The sequence below is a fragment of the Geospiza fortis genome, unplaced genomic scaffold (genome assembly GCF_000277835.1).
Source record: "Geospiza fortis unplaced genomic scaffold, GeoFor_1.0 scaffold17, whole genome shotgun sequence".
In the NCBI taxonomy this organism is placed as follows: Eukaryota; Metazoa; Chordata; class Aves; order Passeriformes; family Thraupidae; genus Geospiza; species Geospiza fortis.
The window spans coordinates 1,619,358-1,637,773 of NW_005054438.1; the positions used below are offsets into that span (position 1 = coordinate 1,619,358).

Below are 18,416 nucleotides of genomic sequence, written 5' to 3' on the forward strand. Positions count from 1 at the left end.
GTGGCAGGGTTGGTGGGACAAGGGCTGGGCCCTGGGGACTGGGGCAGTGGGCAAGAGGAGGCCCTTGTGTCTGCAGGAGAATCCAAGGAATGCAGCCCTGTCTGTCTGATGTGGAGTGGGAGCAGACAGCTCTTTGGAGGTCTCCCATTCATGTAATATTTCTAATTGCTTTGAAAGTGACTGATCTGTACAGACTTTTGTGACAGAGATGCTCTCTTGGCACTGGACCCAGTGCTGGAGCTCTTGATGTGTGGGCCTCTGTCTCCTGGTACTATTTACAGGAGAAAGTGTATGCAGCCCATCATTTACATGACCTCAGCTGTCCTGGGTGTAAGCTTTTCTTTTTTTTTTTCTTTTTTTCTTTTTTTTCCTTTTTTTTTTTTTCTTTTTTTCTTTTTTTCCCCCTTTTTCTCTTTCCCCTTTTTCTCTTTCCCCTTTTTCTCTTTCCCCTTTTTCTCTTTCCCCTTTTTCTCTTTCCCCTTTTTCTCTTTCCCCTTTTTCTCTTTCCCCTTTTTCTCTTTCCCCTTTTTCTCTTTCCCCTTTTTCTCTTTCCCCTTTTTCTCTTTCCCCTTTTTCTCTTTCCCCTTTTTCTCTTTCCCCTTTTTCTCTTTCCCCTTTTTCTCTTTCCCCTTTTTCTCTTTCCCCTTTTTCTCTTTCCCCTTTTTCTCTTTCCCCTTTTTCTCTTTCCCCTTTTTCTCTTTCCCCTTTTTCTCTTTCCCCTTTTTCTCTTTGCCTTTTTCTTTTTCCCTTTTTCTTTTCCCCTTTTCTTTTTTTCTTTTCCTTTCCTCCCTTTTTTCTTTCCCCCCTCTTCTTTTTCCCCATTCTTTCTGTTCCCCTCTTCTTTTTCCCCTTCTTCCCTCCTTTCCCCCCTCTTTCCTCCCTTTCTGCCCCCTCTTTTCCATTTTTTTCTTTTTCCTTTATTACGATTAAGTTAGGATACCCCACTGGAGCGAGAGGGGAGCGGAGCCGAGGCTCCCAGAGAAAATAATCCCAACTCTTTAACCGCGTGGGTACGAAATAAAAACCAAGCTTACACCTACAGCTCTGGGCTGAGAAACCCCAGCAGGAGCTTCGCTTTTCCTTCCCTTTGGATAACTCGGGATAACTCCTGAGCACAGAATGCCCGAGCAGTCCCATCCCCGCCCCGCCGCATCCTGTGATCCGCGGGATGCGCTCGGTGCTGGGGCCCCGGGACCGCCTCGCTCCGTGCCCAGCGCCGGTGGCATCTTAGGGGAAAGGGGAGGCAAGGGAGAGACCTTTGATCTCTGCCTGCTGCAGGAGATCTTGCTCTAACCAGCTGTTGGTGTTAGTGGCGTTCATGCAAGCGCGCTCCTAATGACTGCTTTGGCTCCCCTCGCTGCTTTTGTCTTTCCCTTTCTGCTTTCCAAAGGTGACAGGGTCCTTTGGAAAGATGCTTGAAAGCTGTGCCAGGCCTCTGGCTGATGGGGTTTTGAATGCTCTGGGGATGGGAAAGTGCTAAGGGTGGTTGCATAGGGGGCTTTATTTAAACAGGTGAATCACATAGAGAGCCCTCGCCTGTTATTCTGTTAATTCACTCAATGAACTGGGTCTGGTCCAAGCAGAAATGGAAAACATTATTTTAATGAAACAGAAAATTCTGGTTTTTTCTTCTTTCCCTTTCTGCTTTCAGAAGGTGACAGGGGTCCTTTGGAAAGCTGTACCAGGCCTCTGGCTGATGGGGTTTTGAATGCTCTGGGTATGGGGAATGCTAAGGGTGGTAATTGTTGCATGGGGGCTTTAAACAGGTACATTACATAGAGGGCACTGGCCTGTTAACTCTGTTAAGTCACTCTGGTCTGAGCAGAAATTGAGCGTTTTTTTAAAAAAACCATTATTTTAATGAAACAGAAAATTCTGGTTTTTTTTCTTCTTTCCCTTTCTGCTTTCAGAAGGTGACAGGGGTCCTTTTGAAAGCTGTGCCAGGGGTTTTGATGCTGATGGGGTTTTGCATGCTCTGGGTATGGGAGAATGCTAAAGGTGGTTGCATAGGGGGGTTTCTTTAAACAGGCAAATTACACAGAGGGCACTTGCCTGTTATTCTGTTAATTCACTCAATGAACTGGGTCTGGCCCAAGCAGAAATGGACTTTTTTTAAAAAACATTATTTTGGGTGGTAATTGTTGCATGGGGGCTTTAGAAAGGCAAATTACACAGAGGCACTCGCCTGTTATTCTGTTAATTCACTCAATGAGCTGGATCTGGCCCAAGTAGAAATGGAGCTTTTATAAAAAACATTATTTTAATGAAGCAGAAAATTCTGGTTTTTTTTCTCCTTTCCTTTCCTGCTTTCAGAAGGTGACAGGGGTCCTTTTGACAGCTATGCCAGGCTTCTGGTTGATGGGGTTTTGAATGCTCTGGGGATGGGAAAGTGCTAAGGGTGGTTGCATAGGGGGCTTTATTTAAACAGGCAAATTACATAGAGAGCACTTGCCTGTTATTCTGTTAATTCACTCAATGAACTGGATCTGGCCCAAACAGAAATGGAGCTTTTTTAAAAAAACCATTACTTTAATGAAACAAAAATATGCTTTTTTATTTTTCCCTTTCTGCTTTCCAAAGGTGACAGGGGTCCTTTGGAAAGCTGTTTGAAAGCTGTGCCAGGCCTCTGGCTGGTTTGAATGCTCTGGATATGGGAAAGTGCTAAGGGTGGTAATTGTTGCATGGGGGCTTTAAACAGGTAAATTACACAGAGGGCACTCCCCTGTTATTCTCTTAATTCACTCAATGAACTGGATCTGGTCTAAGCAGAAATTGAGCTTTTTTTTTAAAAAAACACATTATTTTAATGAAACAGAAAACTCAGTTTTTTTAGAAAACGCCCCATTTCCAGCAGCCAATCTGTGCTTTCGGCGATGCTCTCTGAGGCTGTTGCTAGCCTGAGAACCTGAGTCTAGAGGCTCTTGTCAGACCTTGGCTGTTGCTGGGCTCTTGCTTTGCCTGGGAGGGCTCAGACAGGTATTTTACATCCCTGACTCCAGCTCAGGTGAATTATGCTGGCTGTGCCTGTGGCTCGGGGGCAAGGAGTTGGTTGTGTTATTCATGGGCGCTCCCTTCCAGCGTGCCAAAGAGCAAACTGGGTACTTGTCTGCAAAGGCAATTATTTCACAAGAAAGTTGCTGTAGGGAGCAGCAGGAGCCAACATGGTTAATGGAAAAGATTTCTCTTATCTTTTTTGTTTCTCTCTCTGCGTGTAAGTCCCTCTTTAAACCATTTTTCAGCTTGATCTTGCCTCTGAAATGGGTTTGCTGCTCCTGGCTGGGCCCTGGTGGGAAATGTTACCTGCAGCAGGTGAGCAGCAGGCAGCAGACCACATTGCCAGCCTTGGGGAGTGTCCTGCTGCCGAGTCTGAGGGCTAAATAACACCTCCCAAAATCTGTGAGAGTCCCTCACAGGCTGTGCTTCAGCTTCTCCCAGGCCATCGAGGCACTGGGGGACACATGAGAAGAGAAAACTTGGCTGTGTGCAGGCTGGATTTGGTGTTTTCTCTCTTTAGAAGGGCACAATGCTGCCAGCTGGCCTTGGATTTGAAATTTTAAAACCAAAACAGTTTTGATTGAGCTGAGGTTCTGCCATGAGGCTCCCGCAGTGGTAACTGGCATCCCTTGGTGACACAGAGCACAAACTTTGTCCTTTTACTGTTGTCCATTAGATAGTTTGCACATCTTTGGGTGCATTGCAGGAGCTCTTGTGTAATAAGAGAGGGTCTGCTCAGGAAATATTACCTGTCTGACCTCCCTGTGCCCTCTTCTGTGACTCTGTGGCAGCAGCAGTGATGTGTCAGTGCCCAAAGCTGCTCTGAGCAGGGTTCATAATCACTAATAATGCAGTTTTTACAGATTGAAGGGTCTTTAAACCATCAAGTGTGTCCCCTCTTTGTGGGCACAGCCAGCCCCTTATGTCCTCTTTCCAGCCTGAGGTCCTGTGGGCTGCTGCAGAAGGCTGTGAGTGAGGTGCAGAAGAAAAGCACAGCAATTAAGGGTCCTGACCTGGGAGGCTGCAGCTTGGACTGAGTAACACTTACCCCTGTGCAGGGTCAGGCTGAAGTGACCTGTAAACAACCCGGGGTGCTCATTACAGCTGCCAGGCCCAGGCCTGTTACATCACTGAAAATGGTGAGCTGGGAGTTTGGGGCACCTGCTGAGGCTGAGTGAGTGCAGTTTTGGACTTGTCAGAGCTGTGTTTTGGGGAGGGTCTTGTTGTATCCCCCTGGTTACAGCCAGCAGTTTGCTCCCCTCAGTGGTGGGGCCAAGGATTCCTCTCCCAAGGTTTGGCTCTGTGAACAGCCAGGATGCACCCGCAGAGCTGCTGAAGAGATGCTGTCTGGCTTCGCTTCTGATGAACACAGCCTTGTGACTCACCAGAAGTTAATTACTTCAGCCCAAGGAGCTCCAGCAGTGTCCAGCTGGGCTCTCAGTGTATCACCCTCCTTCTGAGCAGCACAGCAAAACCATCGGAGCAGGGAGATGGGCTTTGCACTCAGGATATTCACACCATGGAAGTGTAGGGCTCACCTGTGCCCCTGCAGCTGGGAGCTGCCTGCTCTCATAGTTGAGATGGAGACAATACAAAGCAACACACTCCATTTTCAGAAGGCTTCAAACTGGTTTTTTTATTTTTATTCTCTTAATTCACTCAATGAACTGGATCTGGTCCACGCAGAAATGGAGCTTTTTTAAAAAAATATTATTTTAATGAAACAGAAAATTCTGGTTTTTTTAGAAAATGCCCTATTAATAATTAATTTTTTTATTATAGCATGCATGCTTTTTATGCATTCTTACAAAACTCATAAGTTTACACTTTACTCATTGCTCACAAGAGACAAAGTGCTCATTGGAACAGGCAGTTGCAGGTTTCTCTTATTTATCCTTCTTTCTTTCTTGGTTTCTATGTCAACGACCTTGGCAGAAAATTCTTTTGGGGTAAACATGGATCCTCCTCTCAAACTTCTCTCTGGCTCACAGAAGTTGCTGTAAAACCTCTTCCTTCCACAGCCAACCATTGAAAGCATAAAATCCCAAATCGGTAAATATGGAAATACACCTGGGGTGCAGCGAGGGTCAGCCAGGGGATGATGTGAAATGTGTGTTGGGTTTTATAAGAAATGTTTTGTGCTGTGTGGCCTGAGCAGAAGCAGCTGCTCCATCCTTGACCTCCCAATCTCTTCCACCCAGGGAGCGCATGGAGCTACTGGAAGAAGCCAGGAAGATGGAAATGGCAAAGTTTCGCTACATCCTCCCTGTTTATGGCATCTGCAGAGAGCCAGTGGGCCTGGTCATGGAATACATGGAGACAGGGTCCCTGGAGAAGCTCCTGGCCTCCGAGCCCCTGCCCTGGGAGCTGCGCTTCCGCATCATCCACGAGACTGCGGTGGGCATGAACTTCCTGCACTGCATGTCCCCTCCCCTGCTCCACCTGGACCTCAAGCCTGCAAACATCCTGCTGGATGCCCACTACCACGTCAAGGTATGCACTGGGTGCTCTGTGCCAGGGTGTCCAAGCTTTGGATGGTCCCCATGACTCCTGCCAGATGTAAAAAGCCTGAGAGAAACCAGTAGCGTTCCTTTGGAATTAGAGAAGCGCCCACTGAGCCAACCCCTCTGATTCCCACGTTAAAATCCACTCAAATAGAGCCCTTAAAGAAATGCACCTGGTTTATGCACCATTTTATGCATTTTATTTTAGTACATAAATAGAGGTGTGGTTAGGGAACTCGTGAGAACCCCCCTGAAATTTTAGAAGGATGCAGTTCAGGAACTGCATCTCAGTTCAGGAACTGAATCTCTTAACTGCATTCAGGAATTCTAGCAGGACCCATTCGGTCTCAGAACCACAAATTTCTTTGAGAACAGGGGGAGAAAAGTGGTGTGAACCTCTAAATCATCTTTGCCACTTCCACAAATGCCATGATTGCCTTGTTCTGGGTCTTTTGTCTGCACCCCTAAATGCACAGATCTCATTTGCAGCTGGAGCCTGGGGAAGCTTTCCCAGAGGCAGCTCATTTCCATTTGCTCAGGGCATGTACAGTGAGGAAGGATCTCTGTCCTGACTGTTCATGCATGCCAGAGGTCACTGAAAGGAATTTCTTTTGTGGCTGTAACAGCATGAAATTATTTTCGTTATCCATTTCCAGAGTAAACAGGCAAACTTGTTAGCCTTCTCTGCTGGAGGTTCTGTGGTCAGCTGGACCAAGGAGGTTGTGCTTGCTTTCTCAACTTTCTTTTTAGAGAGCACAGAGACTGAAACACAGTTTTCCCCTGTTTTTTTTTTAGTGTTCAATTTTTATTTTTTAGCAGTGCCATAATCCACCTGCTCCCTGTTTTCCTGGCCCCCTCACTGATCAAGTGCTTTTGGTCTTGCCTGTATCATCCTAAAAATGAAGTTCTCATTAAATACAGACAGATTTCCTGATGTCATTATGTGTTTGGAGCCATAAGAGGTGTGTGCCACTAATGAAATCACACTTGTGACGGTCTCAGCTTTTTTACTAGGCCTCTTAGTCATTTATTTCTTAGAAGGATTTTCTTTCTGAGGTAGGAGGCATCTGCAGGCATCTGCTATTATGACCAGAACATCAGGATTTCAACTGTTGAAAGCCTGTTCTCACACAATAGTGCTGAGAGACCTTTGCTAAGTATTTATTTACTTAAAAGTTCATGCTTGCTTGCATAACTTCTTAAATTCCTGATTCTTGACTCATCCATGAGCCCAGATAGCAAGGCTGTGTTTTTCTCACTGTTTCAGGAGGTTGAAGTGCCTGATGCACAGCCCATATCTGGGTGGTGATGTCACACGAGGGGGCAAAGTGCAAAATGTACAAAAATAGAAAAGTCTCTGGTGAGGTCATTGCTGACAACACTGATGTGCTTCTGTAGGAAACACATCAAGGTCTTCAGATCCTTTCCATGGAGTCCAAAAAGGAATGGTCTAATCCAAACCTTTTCCAGCCAGCAGTCTTTTACATCCACAGGCATCTTGGAAAGCCCTCCAAGAGGCAGAGCAGGCACAGGAACCCACATGCAAAATGAGAGATGAACATATCCTGTGAGGCGCCTTCCCTTTAAAAGTGTGGCCCCGAACCTTCTTTTTGTGTGACCTGAAATTTACAATTAAATTTCAGACCCTGCAGCTTGATTTAATGTGCATTTTCTTGCTGGAAGGCTAATGGGAGCTGCTGATTGAAGTGTTTTTAAATGTCAGCATTAATTTAGTATGTGACCTGTCCCTAATAGAGTCCTAAGGTGAGCGAGGAGACGTTGCAGACTGCAAAAGAAGAGTCTGGAGATAGGGAGGACTTTTACAAACTGTTTGCCCTTGAGCCAGGAAGCAGTCAGTCTTTTTCCAGTGGAGAGCACTGGAAATGCTGCTGTGCCATCCTGCAGTTAAATGCAAACACACCCTGCTCCTTTTACGAGTGCTGTGCTCACTGTAAAGCCCTGAGTGAGGCTGGTGACTCAGGCAGTGCTGCTGAGCAGAACTTATCATCAAGTGGGTGCCTCCATATCATAAAGCCTGGCCATTACATAAGCCTGTGCTGAATTGGGAGGATAATTAGGAGGATGGGCAGGGATATAGATAGACAGATATTAATTTTATCAAAGGCACATTGGGGGATTCCCTGGTGATTTTAGATGTTTGTGTGTAACGTGTACAGCGCAAGGTAAAGGTTTGCTGCGTTTTGGAAGGTGGATGCATCCATCGTCCCTTGTGAGCTGATGCTGGGAACTTCCTTCCCTGCCATGTCCTGCTCCATCTTGTTTGCCTTAAACACTGTGCTTTCCTTGGCAGGATTATTCCATAACCAGGCAGGCTTTGTCTTCCTTCATGTCAACCTTTTTCTCCTATTTGTACCACCAAGACCCTCCCTTGCCCCTTTCTCCAGTGCTCCTCATATTCAATCTTCCAATAATTACACGCTGTCTGACATTTATTCCTTTGCTCAACCACACCTTTTGAGCTCATTCTTCAGCTCTGCTGCCCTCCACACACATTCTGGATGTGTCCCCTGAGCTGCTGTGGTGTGGCAATCGCTGGCACGGGGGAAGCAGTGCCACATTCCAGCGCTGCCCTCGTGGGCTGGGAGTTTGCTCCTTCCCTGCTGCAATGTGATCTCTCTGCAGGGCCCTTGCTAGGAGAATAAACACCCCACCACGTGCAGAAATCTCATGCCCAGCTTGTTGCCAGCTACCATGCCCTCGTGATCTCTGCTGCTGCTTCACAGCTCTCCTGTCTTCCAAAATCTCGTGGTCAAGAGTGTTACTTTTCTGTTTAAAATTAAGCCAACCTGCAGCTTAATACTTTTGGGCAGAAACATTCTTTTTAAGTTCTTGTTTCTCTCACTATCCAGCCTGGGATTTTTCCAGCTCCTCATCTTGTCATATATATATATATATATATATATATTTGTACAGGTACACACAGAGACATACATGTATATATGTATGGGTTCATGTACACACAGAGACAAGCCTGACCAGCAGTTTTTCATCTCCTACATTTTGGTTTTAAGGAACTTGAAGCAGAACAAGCTGCTCTCAGCTGTGCTTTAAGCTCTCTGTAGTTGCTTTTCTCCCCTCCCCAGTTCTCCAGTTTAAACCAGTGTGAAGTTTGCTGCTGTGTTGTACCATGCTGATGGTGTTACCTCTGCTGTCTTCACTTTATTTGCTACAGCTGCAAAACTTCTGAGAATGGAGTTAGAAGCAGCCTAGTCTGATGGCAAATTTCATGATCAGAAAGCTTCTTCATGTAGGTTGTTAACTGTAGGTCCAAGCAATACCAGAGGCCAGGCTGGTAAAGAGCAGTTGTCTCTTTTTATTAGACTGCCTGATGTAGGTAGCACAGCCACTTTTTTATCAGCTGCAGTTGCTCTCCTGTTGTTACAGATGAGGAGAGCCTTTGTTTTGTGCGTCCCTTCTGCTTGTTTCCTACCCTTCCTGATCGAGGTTTCCATGCAGGGCTGTTGTTGCATGGCTCTTCAATCCCAACCAACAAAGCTGGTTTGTACCTTGATCAATTCTCTGATTGATCTGATTGTGGTGGCACAGGGGAGGGAACAAAACCATCCCTGTTACAGTGATGCAGATTCACGATGGATTAAAATGGGTGTTTGGCTTTGGGTTGTTTGTGGTTCTTCTGAAAAGAGCATTAAAAATGTCCCACCTGAAACTGGTCTGGAGGAATTAAAAGTTTCAGAGCAGATTGGAAATACATTCTGTTTCAGAAAAGTTTATTTTAGAAGGTAACTGAAGTGCATTCATTTAAAAAAAAACCTATTCATAAAGACATAGGTTTGAAGTGCACATTATGTTTGTATTTGGAGTTAATTTTTAATTTTTAGTAGTCCAAACCTGTGACCCATGCAAATTTCTTTAAAATTTCAGGCATTTCTTGAGAACAAAAATATAACAGCCTTTTCCCCCTACCCCCAGAAAAAACAAACAAAGGAAACCTCCCCTGCCACCAGACACCCTTATACCCCACAGACAGATGTGGGGGTATTCTCAATAGCCAAGTGCAGAGACTTCGTACAGAGACAAATACTGCATGTTGGAGCACAGATTAAAAATTAATCCAGTGGATTTGATGCAGAAAACTTTTTGGTGAACTCTGCCCCTGAGTCCATTGCAGTGGGTTCTTGAGTTTTGCTTGCAGAAAAATGACATAAAGCATCAGGAGCTAAGTGCACAGTTCAGGACATCAGGAGGTGAGAGCAGAGTTCAGGGCAGCCTGTCAGGAAAAAAAAAAGCTCTTTCCAAGCACTCACTTTGTTCCTTTGAGCTAGATCCCTGCAGTGCTTGGGAATAGCTGACTGTAGTAGCTGTTGTGGTTATGTGAGTGTATCTTCTAGATTTCAAAAGAAAAAAACCTACAAAAGAGAAAAAAATTACAAAAAGCATCTAAAACTGCAAGTGAGCATTTTTGTACGAACTAGAATGGAAAGATCCACAAATGGCAGAAGCAGAGAAAGTCTTGCATGCATCGAGTTGAAAAACAAACTGAACTAAAACCAAAAACAAATAAATAGAAATCTTCAGATCTCGGAATCCTTCAGTAAAGCGAGTGTTGCTGGAAGTGGGCAGGAGAGCACGTGCAGCTCTTGCCCCTGCTTGGTGCTCACGTGTTGGCTCTCATGCAGCCCTTGGAGGAGCAGAGCTGCCTGAACATGAACACCCCAGAGCCTGCGTGGGCTCTGGCCAAGGCTCCTTCCCCTTCTCCCAGCTCCCGCCGTGGGTTTTGTGTGCAGCCTCCGTGTCTCCCCTGCTGCTGCCAGCTGTGCTTTTGAAGGGACCCAACTGAAATCACTGATGTTGACGCCTCAGGTTTTAGGTTTTATGTGTTTCACATTCTGTGCTGCTTTAGTGTGTGGGTCTGGGCTTCATATGATGGGATGGTGAGCTCTGTGCACAGAGCAGGGAGACAAAACAATCCCTGCTCCAGCTGGGCACCAAGGACAAATGACCCAAATCTCAGCCCAAGAGCACAAACCATGTAGACCCAAGAGAGAAAAACAAGCAGGGTGGGACTGCATGGGCTAAAGCTGGAATTGGACAATGAATTTCAAAATGCAAATGGAGCAGAACTGATCCCAGTGACAGACCCCGTGCCCGGCCGTGCATTTTGGGGCCATTTTGGTTCATCTTGGGTGCAGCCCTGGCTGGGCTCTGGTGCTGCCCAAGGTGCATCCATGGAGGAGATCCTTTTCATAAATCCCTACTTTATCATTCAGCTCTGCCCAGCCTCTGCTCTAGGTCAGCCTGCACAAGGCATCAATGTGAGGAGTGAGACTGTGGATTCCCTTGGAATTTAGGGGAAGGGCAGAGCCTGGGGTGGGCTGCAGGGACCAGCAAGGATGTGGAGGAAGGAGTGAGGAAGGGTGCTCCACTTTCACTGCCTCCTCCAGCAAGGGAGTTGCAGAACGAGGTGTCTGGCAAGCAATTTAAAGGCAAACCAGGCGAGTTAAATGGCTGCATCTTCCACCCACTGCACAGTTCCCACTGGTGTTTAAAGAGCCTGCATGACTAAATACACCATGTAGTGTGGAAAATTCACCCTAGAGGAACTAATAAAAGCCACAAAAAGCTGTCTGCAGAATGTTGCTGTTTTGTTGCAGCCTGCAAGATAACAATTCCTCAATTTCCAGTGCTTTCTCCCGCAGAATTTGGTATGATCGAAGCCCTGCTGTACAGGTGATTTTTTTATTAATTGACACAACACCCAGTCCTTCACACTAGGTAGAGACAGATCCACAAGGTGATCTTGCTAGCCCAGGGAGGGTGTATGCTATGTACCTTAGCTGTTTCTTAGTTTGTAGGGTGATTTTTTTCTGTCTGAAGTGCTCAACTCTGCCTTAGCCCCCAGCCTTAGATTCACACACCGTAGCTGGTGGCTCCAAACACAGGAGTGTCACCCTGCTGTCTGCATTTCATCTTCATTTCTTAACTCAGGCAGTAGGAAACACGCCATTGTTTAGACAAAGAGGGAGGTGTGTGGCTTTAATTATGCCTGGATTTCTTGAGGTGTACACAAGCCTCTGCCTCACGTTAATCAAAGGAGAGCAGCGCTTCGGATCCGTTCAGACTTGCAGGGCTCAGTTCATTTATGAACCTGACACCACAGCCTGCTGGGCTTGGGCTTTTGTTCTCCTGTGGAGCACCAAGAGCCCCAGACTCACGCAGGATTTCCTGTGGTGGTCAATTTGACTCTTCCCAGGGTGACCTGGCGTGTGGACAAAGGTTTCTTGCTGCTTTCCTGGGCTCCAGTGCTTGGCTTGCAATCTCTCCCTTGAGAGTGTAGCCCCACAAGGATGAGAAACTATTCCTCCAGATAACTTTGCTTTTTCCCTTTTTCCCCCTCTTTTTTTTTCCTCCTTGTGTGTGGATTTTTTATTCTCAAGTCATTCCCACATTACCCTACAGATTAAAGAGGGACAACAGGTTGGACATAGCTGTGTTTCAGGATGCAGGACTTCTCCAGCTCCTCAGAATTCCTCTATTGAGCTCTTTGTCCATGGGAGAAGTTCTTGCTGAAGCTGTGTGGGTTGCTTTGTTTGTTTTATGGCAAAGGGAGATTCCTTGCATGGCTGTGTAATGTGCCTGTTCTCCAGGAGGGTGAAGCTGGCAGCAGTTTTCTCCCTTTCCAGTAATGGACACATGTTACAACTGGTTTTGTGGTATCTTTAGAGAGAAACTTCTCAAAGTGTACAGTCGGAGCCTATTAAAAAAAAAAAAAAAAAGAGAAAAGCTTTTTTTTTAATTATGCTTGTTGTTTTGAGGGAAAACTTTCTCAAAGGAGAAGCTGTGAAGATCAAAAGGGGAATGAGTCATTGAAAAACCTGAGTATTCATTAGATAAAAGGAATGTATAAGTTAGAGGGAGGGGGAATCTTATCTGACATGTAGACAAAAATCAGCGGGCTCAGTGGTCCAAAATGACTTGACTTTTCTTGAAATTACCACTTGGCATAATAGACATTTTTGTCCAGTGGGAAATAAGTAAGACAAAGGAAATTCCTGGCCTATCTGTTTGCTCGAAGATTGGTATGCCTTTGAGAGCAAATGAATGCATATTTGCCTGACACTTCAAATTAAAGTGGAGGTGTGTCCTTTTTATAAACTTGCTGTCACTTGTTGTGCTCATTTCAGCTGTGCTCTCTGCGTCACTGCACCAACTTGCTGCATCTCCTGGCTGCCAAAAAGAGTTGCCAGTGTGGCTTTTTGGTGTGTGTGTGTTTCCATTTGGGTTTTTGTAGCACTTGGTGGCTCTGCTGTTGGGCTTGGTGCTCATTGGCATGGTCGGTGTAACAGGGATACCTGAAAGGGTGATTCTCCAGGGTTCATTGTAGAGCCAGGGCGTTTAAACACCTCATGCAGTGTGAGGTTATATAGGGAAAGGGGGTGGCAGGGCCAATAATTACATTAAAGTAGTTTGCAGTAGCTAAATTCGACTGGTTTAAATTACAATAAATCGTCTTGACTGTTTGTTGTGTTTGCTATGTAATGGGCTGGCATGCTGCTGCTTGCAAGAACTGCTTGCCTTTATTTTTTGTTCCTTCTTCTTCTTTTAGCTTAACCATAAAGAAAAACCTACCATAGCATTATGCTTCCAGAGATGTTTTATTGGCTCAATATTTCTGAACAGCACTTCTCTGTATTTGTTGGGTGATCCTGTTGCATCTGTTGTTTTTTGCATAAAATATTTTGTGAACGCCTTGAAAGTCTGATGGTGCCATCCACTTTTCTCACCTTCTTCCTCCTCCTTTTTCTTTTTTTTTTTTTTCCCCAGATTTCTGACTTTGGGCTTGCAAAATGCAATGGCTTGTCCCATTCCCATGACATCAGCATGGATGGTTTGTGTGGCACCATTGCCTATCTTCCTCCAGAGCGCATCAAGGAGAAAAACAGGTGTTTTGACACCAAACATGATGTGTACAGGTCAGTGAACTATGAAAACACCTAAATGCTATTTTAGTAACCCTGTAAAATGAGCTCTTTTTTAAAGCATGAAACCCCTAAATCCAATTTGAATCTCGTCTTGGAACGTGTCACATTTGCTTTGGGTTTTGCAAAGTCTTTGTAGGGTAGAGGCCTTTTAAAAACTGCAGGTGATCCTGAGTCTTGAAATTATTAGTTGGCAGTGGGAGGCACTCTGCCCACCTTTAATTTCCCTTCTAAAGGTACATCCTGACCTACTTTTAAAGTCTGTGATAAAATTCTGAGTTATCTTCGGTGGATTTCATCATTAGGTCTTTGGCTCTTCTTTCATGGCAAGATTATTAGGAAAAGAAAATCACAGATTAAAAAGATATCTCTTATTCTAAATTAAATTGATTTATTTAAAGTCATCTTGCAGGGCAGAGGCATTAAATTAAACCCACTGAAATGCTTTCTCTGATTTTGTCAGGGTGGATGTGGAGTGACTGGTAAAGGCTACCAAGGACTTGGCAGCCTCCAGCAAGTCCCTGTGTTTGCTGCCTCAGGTTCTTCCCTGCCAAAGCTAGACTTTGAAATCATGGTTCTCAGCTTCATTCCTCTCTGTGTGTGTTCATCAGCTAAATTAGGTGCAAAAGTGGAGGGATAAGGAAAATAAATTACACTTCTGTGAGTTTTTTTGGTTAAAAAAATTTCTAGAATTTTTTTTTACCTTTTAAAATTTTTTATAGCTTTTCCATCGTGGTTTGGGGAGTTCTTACACAAAAGAAGCCTTTTGCAGGTAAGTTATGTGTTATCTTGGATTTTTTTTTCCTTTTTCCCATTGATAAGCACATTTCTTGCCCCACCAGCCCCAGATTTTTGTGCATGACCTCCAAATTCTGACAGTCTTGTGTGGCAGAGACTCTTAAGCTCTCAAATTCTGATCACAAGCTTAAATTCTCCTTTGTCCTGTGTCATGAAAACAGAACCTGTATTGCTGCAGGGGCCCTTGTCTGCACATTTCTGCTGGGGTTTGCTGCACAGCTTCAGATCAGTGTGTGGCAAAGCCAACTTGGCAGGCAGCTCTGCTGTTGTTCAGAGGCAGCTCCTCTGTAGAGAGGTTCTGTAGTTTATTTGTAGATTGTAGGTACAGATTTGTTCCTTTAAAAAAAAAAAAAAGAAAACAAAGAAAAGCTGTCTGTGAGAATAAGCCTTGTTCCACCCCACCTCAAGAGGCAGCTATTTATTCTTTATGACTTTCCTGTGTCTATGACTGGCCTGTGTATAGCAAACATGTCCCAGCAAGTTCCAGTCTACTATTAGTTTTTCTCCCAGTGAGGGATTCCTTCTAGCCCAGTGATTGATTTACAGTCAGAAGCTGCATTGCTGCACCTCTTGATTTGTATTCTTCCTTCACCTTTATGAATAGTTCAGGTACCTGGTCTAAATAAAACCCAAGGTTCTGTTTTCTTACAGCAGATATGGAAATCCAAAGAGAAGTAGCAAAGAACTGTTTGAGTTTTTTGGGGTTTTTTCCCTTTTGTTCTTTATCTTTAATGGGTGGAAAAAGAACAGTCACTCAGTGAAAACTGTTTTTTTAAATGATACATGAGAATTAGGTGTTACTGCATTAAAAAATATCTTGTTGGAGAAGACAATCAAAAATTTTTTTCCCTATTGACAAGAAATCTAGAAAAATAAGTGTGAAAACAAATTTCCAGCTTAATGCACTCTTAATGCTCTTGGAAAAAAGACGCTGGGACATCTAAATCTGTGTGCTTTTGCTTTGCAGAGGAAAACAACATTTTACATATTATGGTAAAAGTAGTTAAAGGGCACCGCCCAGAGCTACCTGCTGTTTCCAAATCCAGACCTCATTCATGTAATAACTTGATCAAACTGATGCAAAAATGTTGGCAAGATGATCCTGGTGAACGGCCAACATTTCAAGGTAAGATTTCCTCTTAACTTGGCTGCCCATTGATTCTGCTGTGAGTCACCTTATTGCTCAGGACTCTGCTAATCCTTGGGGTAAAGGCTGAGAAGCTCTGTGACAGAGTAAATAGAGCACATTGTGTGGTGGAGACAATGATACAGGCCACTTACTCATTTGTGGAGGAAGGGATTATCTGAGGACATGTCTGACCATGATGGTGTTATGTAAACACGCCAGGAATGAGCCTTGTACTGAGCCAGTTGGTGCATTTAGCCAGAAATGATGTTTATTTCTGATAGCGAGCGTCAGGACATAGGCCAAGCTGGAGTTGGTGTGGTTTGCAGTGTACCAAAGCGTTGAAGGAACTGGCTCTTGAAATTTGTACATTGAGAAACTGAATTATTTTCTTGTACTGAAACAGTTTGTACAGTCACTTCTCTGCCAGTAAAAGGTTTGAACTTGTCCAAAGCACCTGTTAGGAATTCAAGTATGCAGAGGAATGTAGCTTCATTTAGAAGAATGGGAGAGATTTGCCTCTTCCCTCTCCTCCTGCTCAGACAAGGAATGAGGACTGAAGGGATGAGGGATTCCATCTTTTAAAAAAAAACATATCTAAATCTGCCAGCAGTACAGTGGTTCCCATTTACAGTCCTGCAGTGTGGCCCCTGTGTAACACCAGTCTGGTGTGACTGAAAATGAATTGTGTGGGCAGCCCTGTGTGCCCTTGGCTTGGCTGCACACTTGTGTCCACTGAGGAGGTGCTGGATGGAATGGTCAGCCCTGGAGTCCTTCTCCCTCAGCATCTCAGAGATTTTAAGTTCAGTTGATAGAGAAAGGCAGCAGGGTATCTGAGAAACTCTCCTTTCAAAAAAAACCAAGCACTAAAACCTTCTCTTGTTTTCTTTAAAGAAATCACTTCAGAAACAGAGGCCCTTTGTGAAAAACCAGAAGATGACACAAAAGATATGATAACTCAGGACCTGGACACCAAGAATGCCCCAGAGCAGCAGCCTGAGGTATTTTCTCTTTCACTTCTTGTTCAAACTCGCAGGGTTTTGGGAGGAACAGGCTCCTTTATGACCTGGAAGGTTCCAAGCAACCTTCTTCTTGCTGCTTTTGAGCACCACCTTGCTTGATGGAAGTGGGTCTTGGTGAAGGGCTGGGATGCACAAATGACAGCAGGGACATGGACCAGCTCAGGAAAACCTCAGGGCAGAACCAAATGCAAGTGCATCTTATTCCGTGGAGGGAGAGCAGGACAGTTAGGAAATAAAAGTTGGAACTGTGTGGGTGTGACTGATCTTAAAAGCCATCATAGACAGAAGAGCCACAAGGCTTTAGTGGCTCTGTGAATACTGATGGAAACTGCCCTCCTGCTTCTGGAAAAGTTCAGTGGCTTTATTCATAGGTTTCATTTAATACAGTGTTTAAATGCTACCTGCAAACTAACAAATTTATGCTTCTTCTGTAGGGCCTTGTGCTCAGTTTTGTTTGCTGACCTTTCTAAAATGCTTGTGTGCTTCTCTTGAAGGGGATTTGTGCACTATCCCAGAAGAAACAGGAGCCTGCTCTACCATCAGTTAAGGATTACAGTCTCTCAGAGTTGTTGTCCCAGTTGGATTCAGGGATTTCACAGACTATGGAAGGCCCTGAGGATCTCAGCCGCAGCTCTTCTGAGTCCAAACTTGCCTCCAGTGACAAGAGGCTTTCAGGAGTTTCATCTGTAGATTCAGCTTTTTCATCCAGAGGATCCCTTTCCCTTTCCTTTGAACGGGAGAGTTCAGGTAATGGTCAAGTTTTCCTTTGTAGTTGTTTGGATTGGGGCATGGGAGGCAATGGGTTGGAGAGTAGAATAACATTCTGGAAATTACTGTTAGCCTTGTTTTCTCTTGCTGTCAGCACTACAAATTTGTTTACTGGAGGTAGTTATTTAAAAGGAAAAAAATAAAAACAAACAAAAAAATGATGTGGTTCCCAAACATGATCTAATGAGAAATAATAAATCTCATTTTGTTTCGTAAAGGAGTAAACTCCCATTATAGCAATTACAGAATCACTCATGTAGAGGTTGGTTGGAAGGGAGGTCACTACTAGTCCAGCATCCTGCTTGACATGGGATTAAAGCCACTGCCCAGTCAGGTCAGCTGAGTTTGTGGCTTTTTCAGTTATACTAAGCCTAAACCTCAGGACTTTAGTTTTTGAGAGGACTTCTCCACCTTCTCAGCAGCCCCTGGGGCCATTGTGATAAAGACCCCCTCACTTTTCATTTCAGGGCTGCAAACCCCAGACATCTGTTTTCCAGTTAGGTAAACAATGGTTAGTGCAGGGAGATCAACCCACAACATCCTTTGGTCTTCATGCCACAACAAAGAGAGTTAGTGGGGGCCCAAATCTGACCTGAAAATGTTCTGGGACTCCTGTGGGGCAAGGGGGGTGAATTGCTGTGCAGGCAGCTCATTGCTGAAACCATGGGCAGGTACGGTTTGATGGGTATCAGAACTGTGATGCTGTTTTTTCCATAGAATCTTAAAGCAGTTTGGGTTGGAATGGACCTTTAGCGAGAAGAGACATCTTCAACTAGATCAAGCTGAATGTGTTCAGGGATGTGGCATCCACTACCTCTCTGGGCAACCTCTTCCAGTGTTTCACCACCATGGTAAAAATGGTAATCATGGTAAAATGGTTTTCATGGTAAAAAATTCTCTTCCTTGTATCCATTTAGATATTGGTACCACAGACATACAGAAGAGGAAGCTAACGGAGGCGATTTTATCCGGAGATACCGGCAAGCTGATGAAGATCCTCCAGCCTCAAGATGTTGATATTGTTTTAGATGGGAATTCCAGCCTTCTGCACTTGGCTGTTGAAGCAGGTCAAGAAGAATGTGTAAAATGGCTCCTGCTGTACAACGCTAACCCTAACCTCACCAACAAGAAAGGGTCCACCCCTCTTCACATAGCCATCGAGAAGAAATTCAAAAGCATCGTGGAACTGATTATGGCCAGGAAAATCAACGTCAATGCCAAAGACGAGGACCAGTGGACCGCTCTT

At 44.7% G+C, this 18,416-nt stretch overlaps 1 protein-coding gene across 1 annotated transcript in view; it reads left to right on the plus strand.

Annotated features, from left to right (window-relative positions):
• RIPK4 (receptor interacting serine/threonine kinase 4) overlaps positions 1 to 18,416 on the plus strand; it is a 25,888-nt gene that overhangs the window by 4,384 nt on the left and 3,088 nt on the right. The window contains 7 exon segments of the mRNA XM_031062150.1: positions 5,196 to 5,487; positions 13,302 to 13,450; positions 14,179 to 14,228; positions 15,222 to 15,380; positions 16,275 to 16,381; positions 16,897 to 17,149; positions 18,088 to 18,416. Coding sequence (XP_030918010.1) covers positions 5,196 to 5,487; positions 13,302 to 13,450; positions 14,179 to 14,228; positions 15,222 to 15,380; positions 16,275 to 16,381; positions 16,897 to 17,149; positions 18,088 to 18,416 — 1,339 coding nt within the window.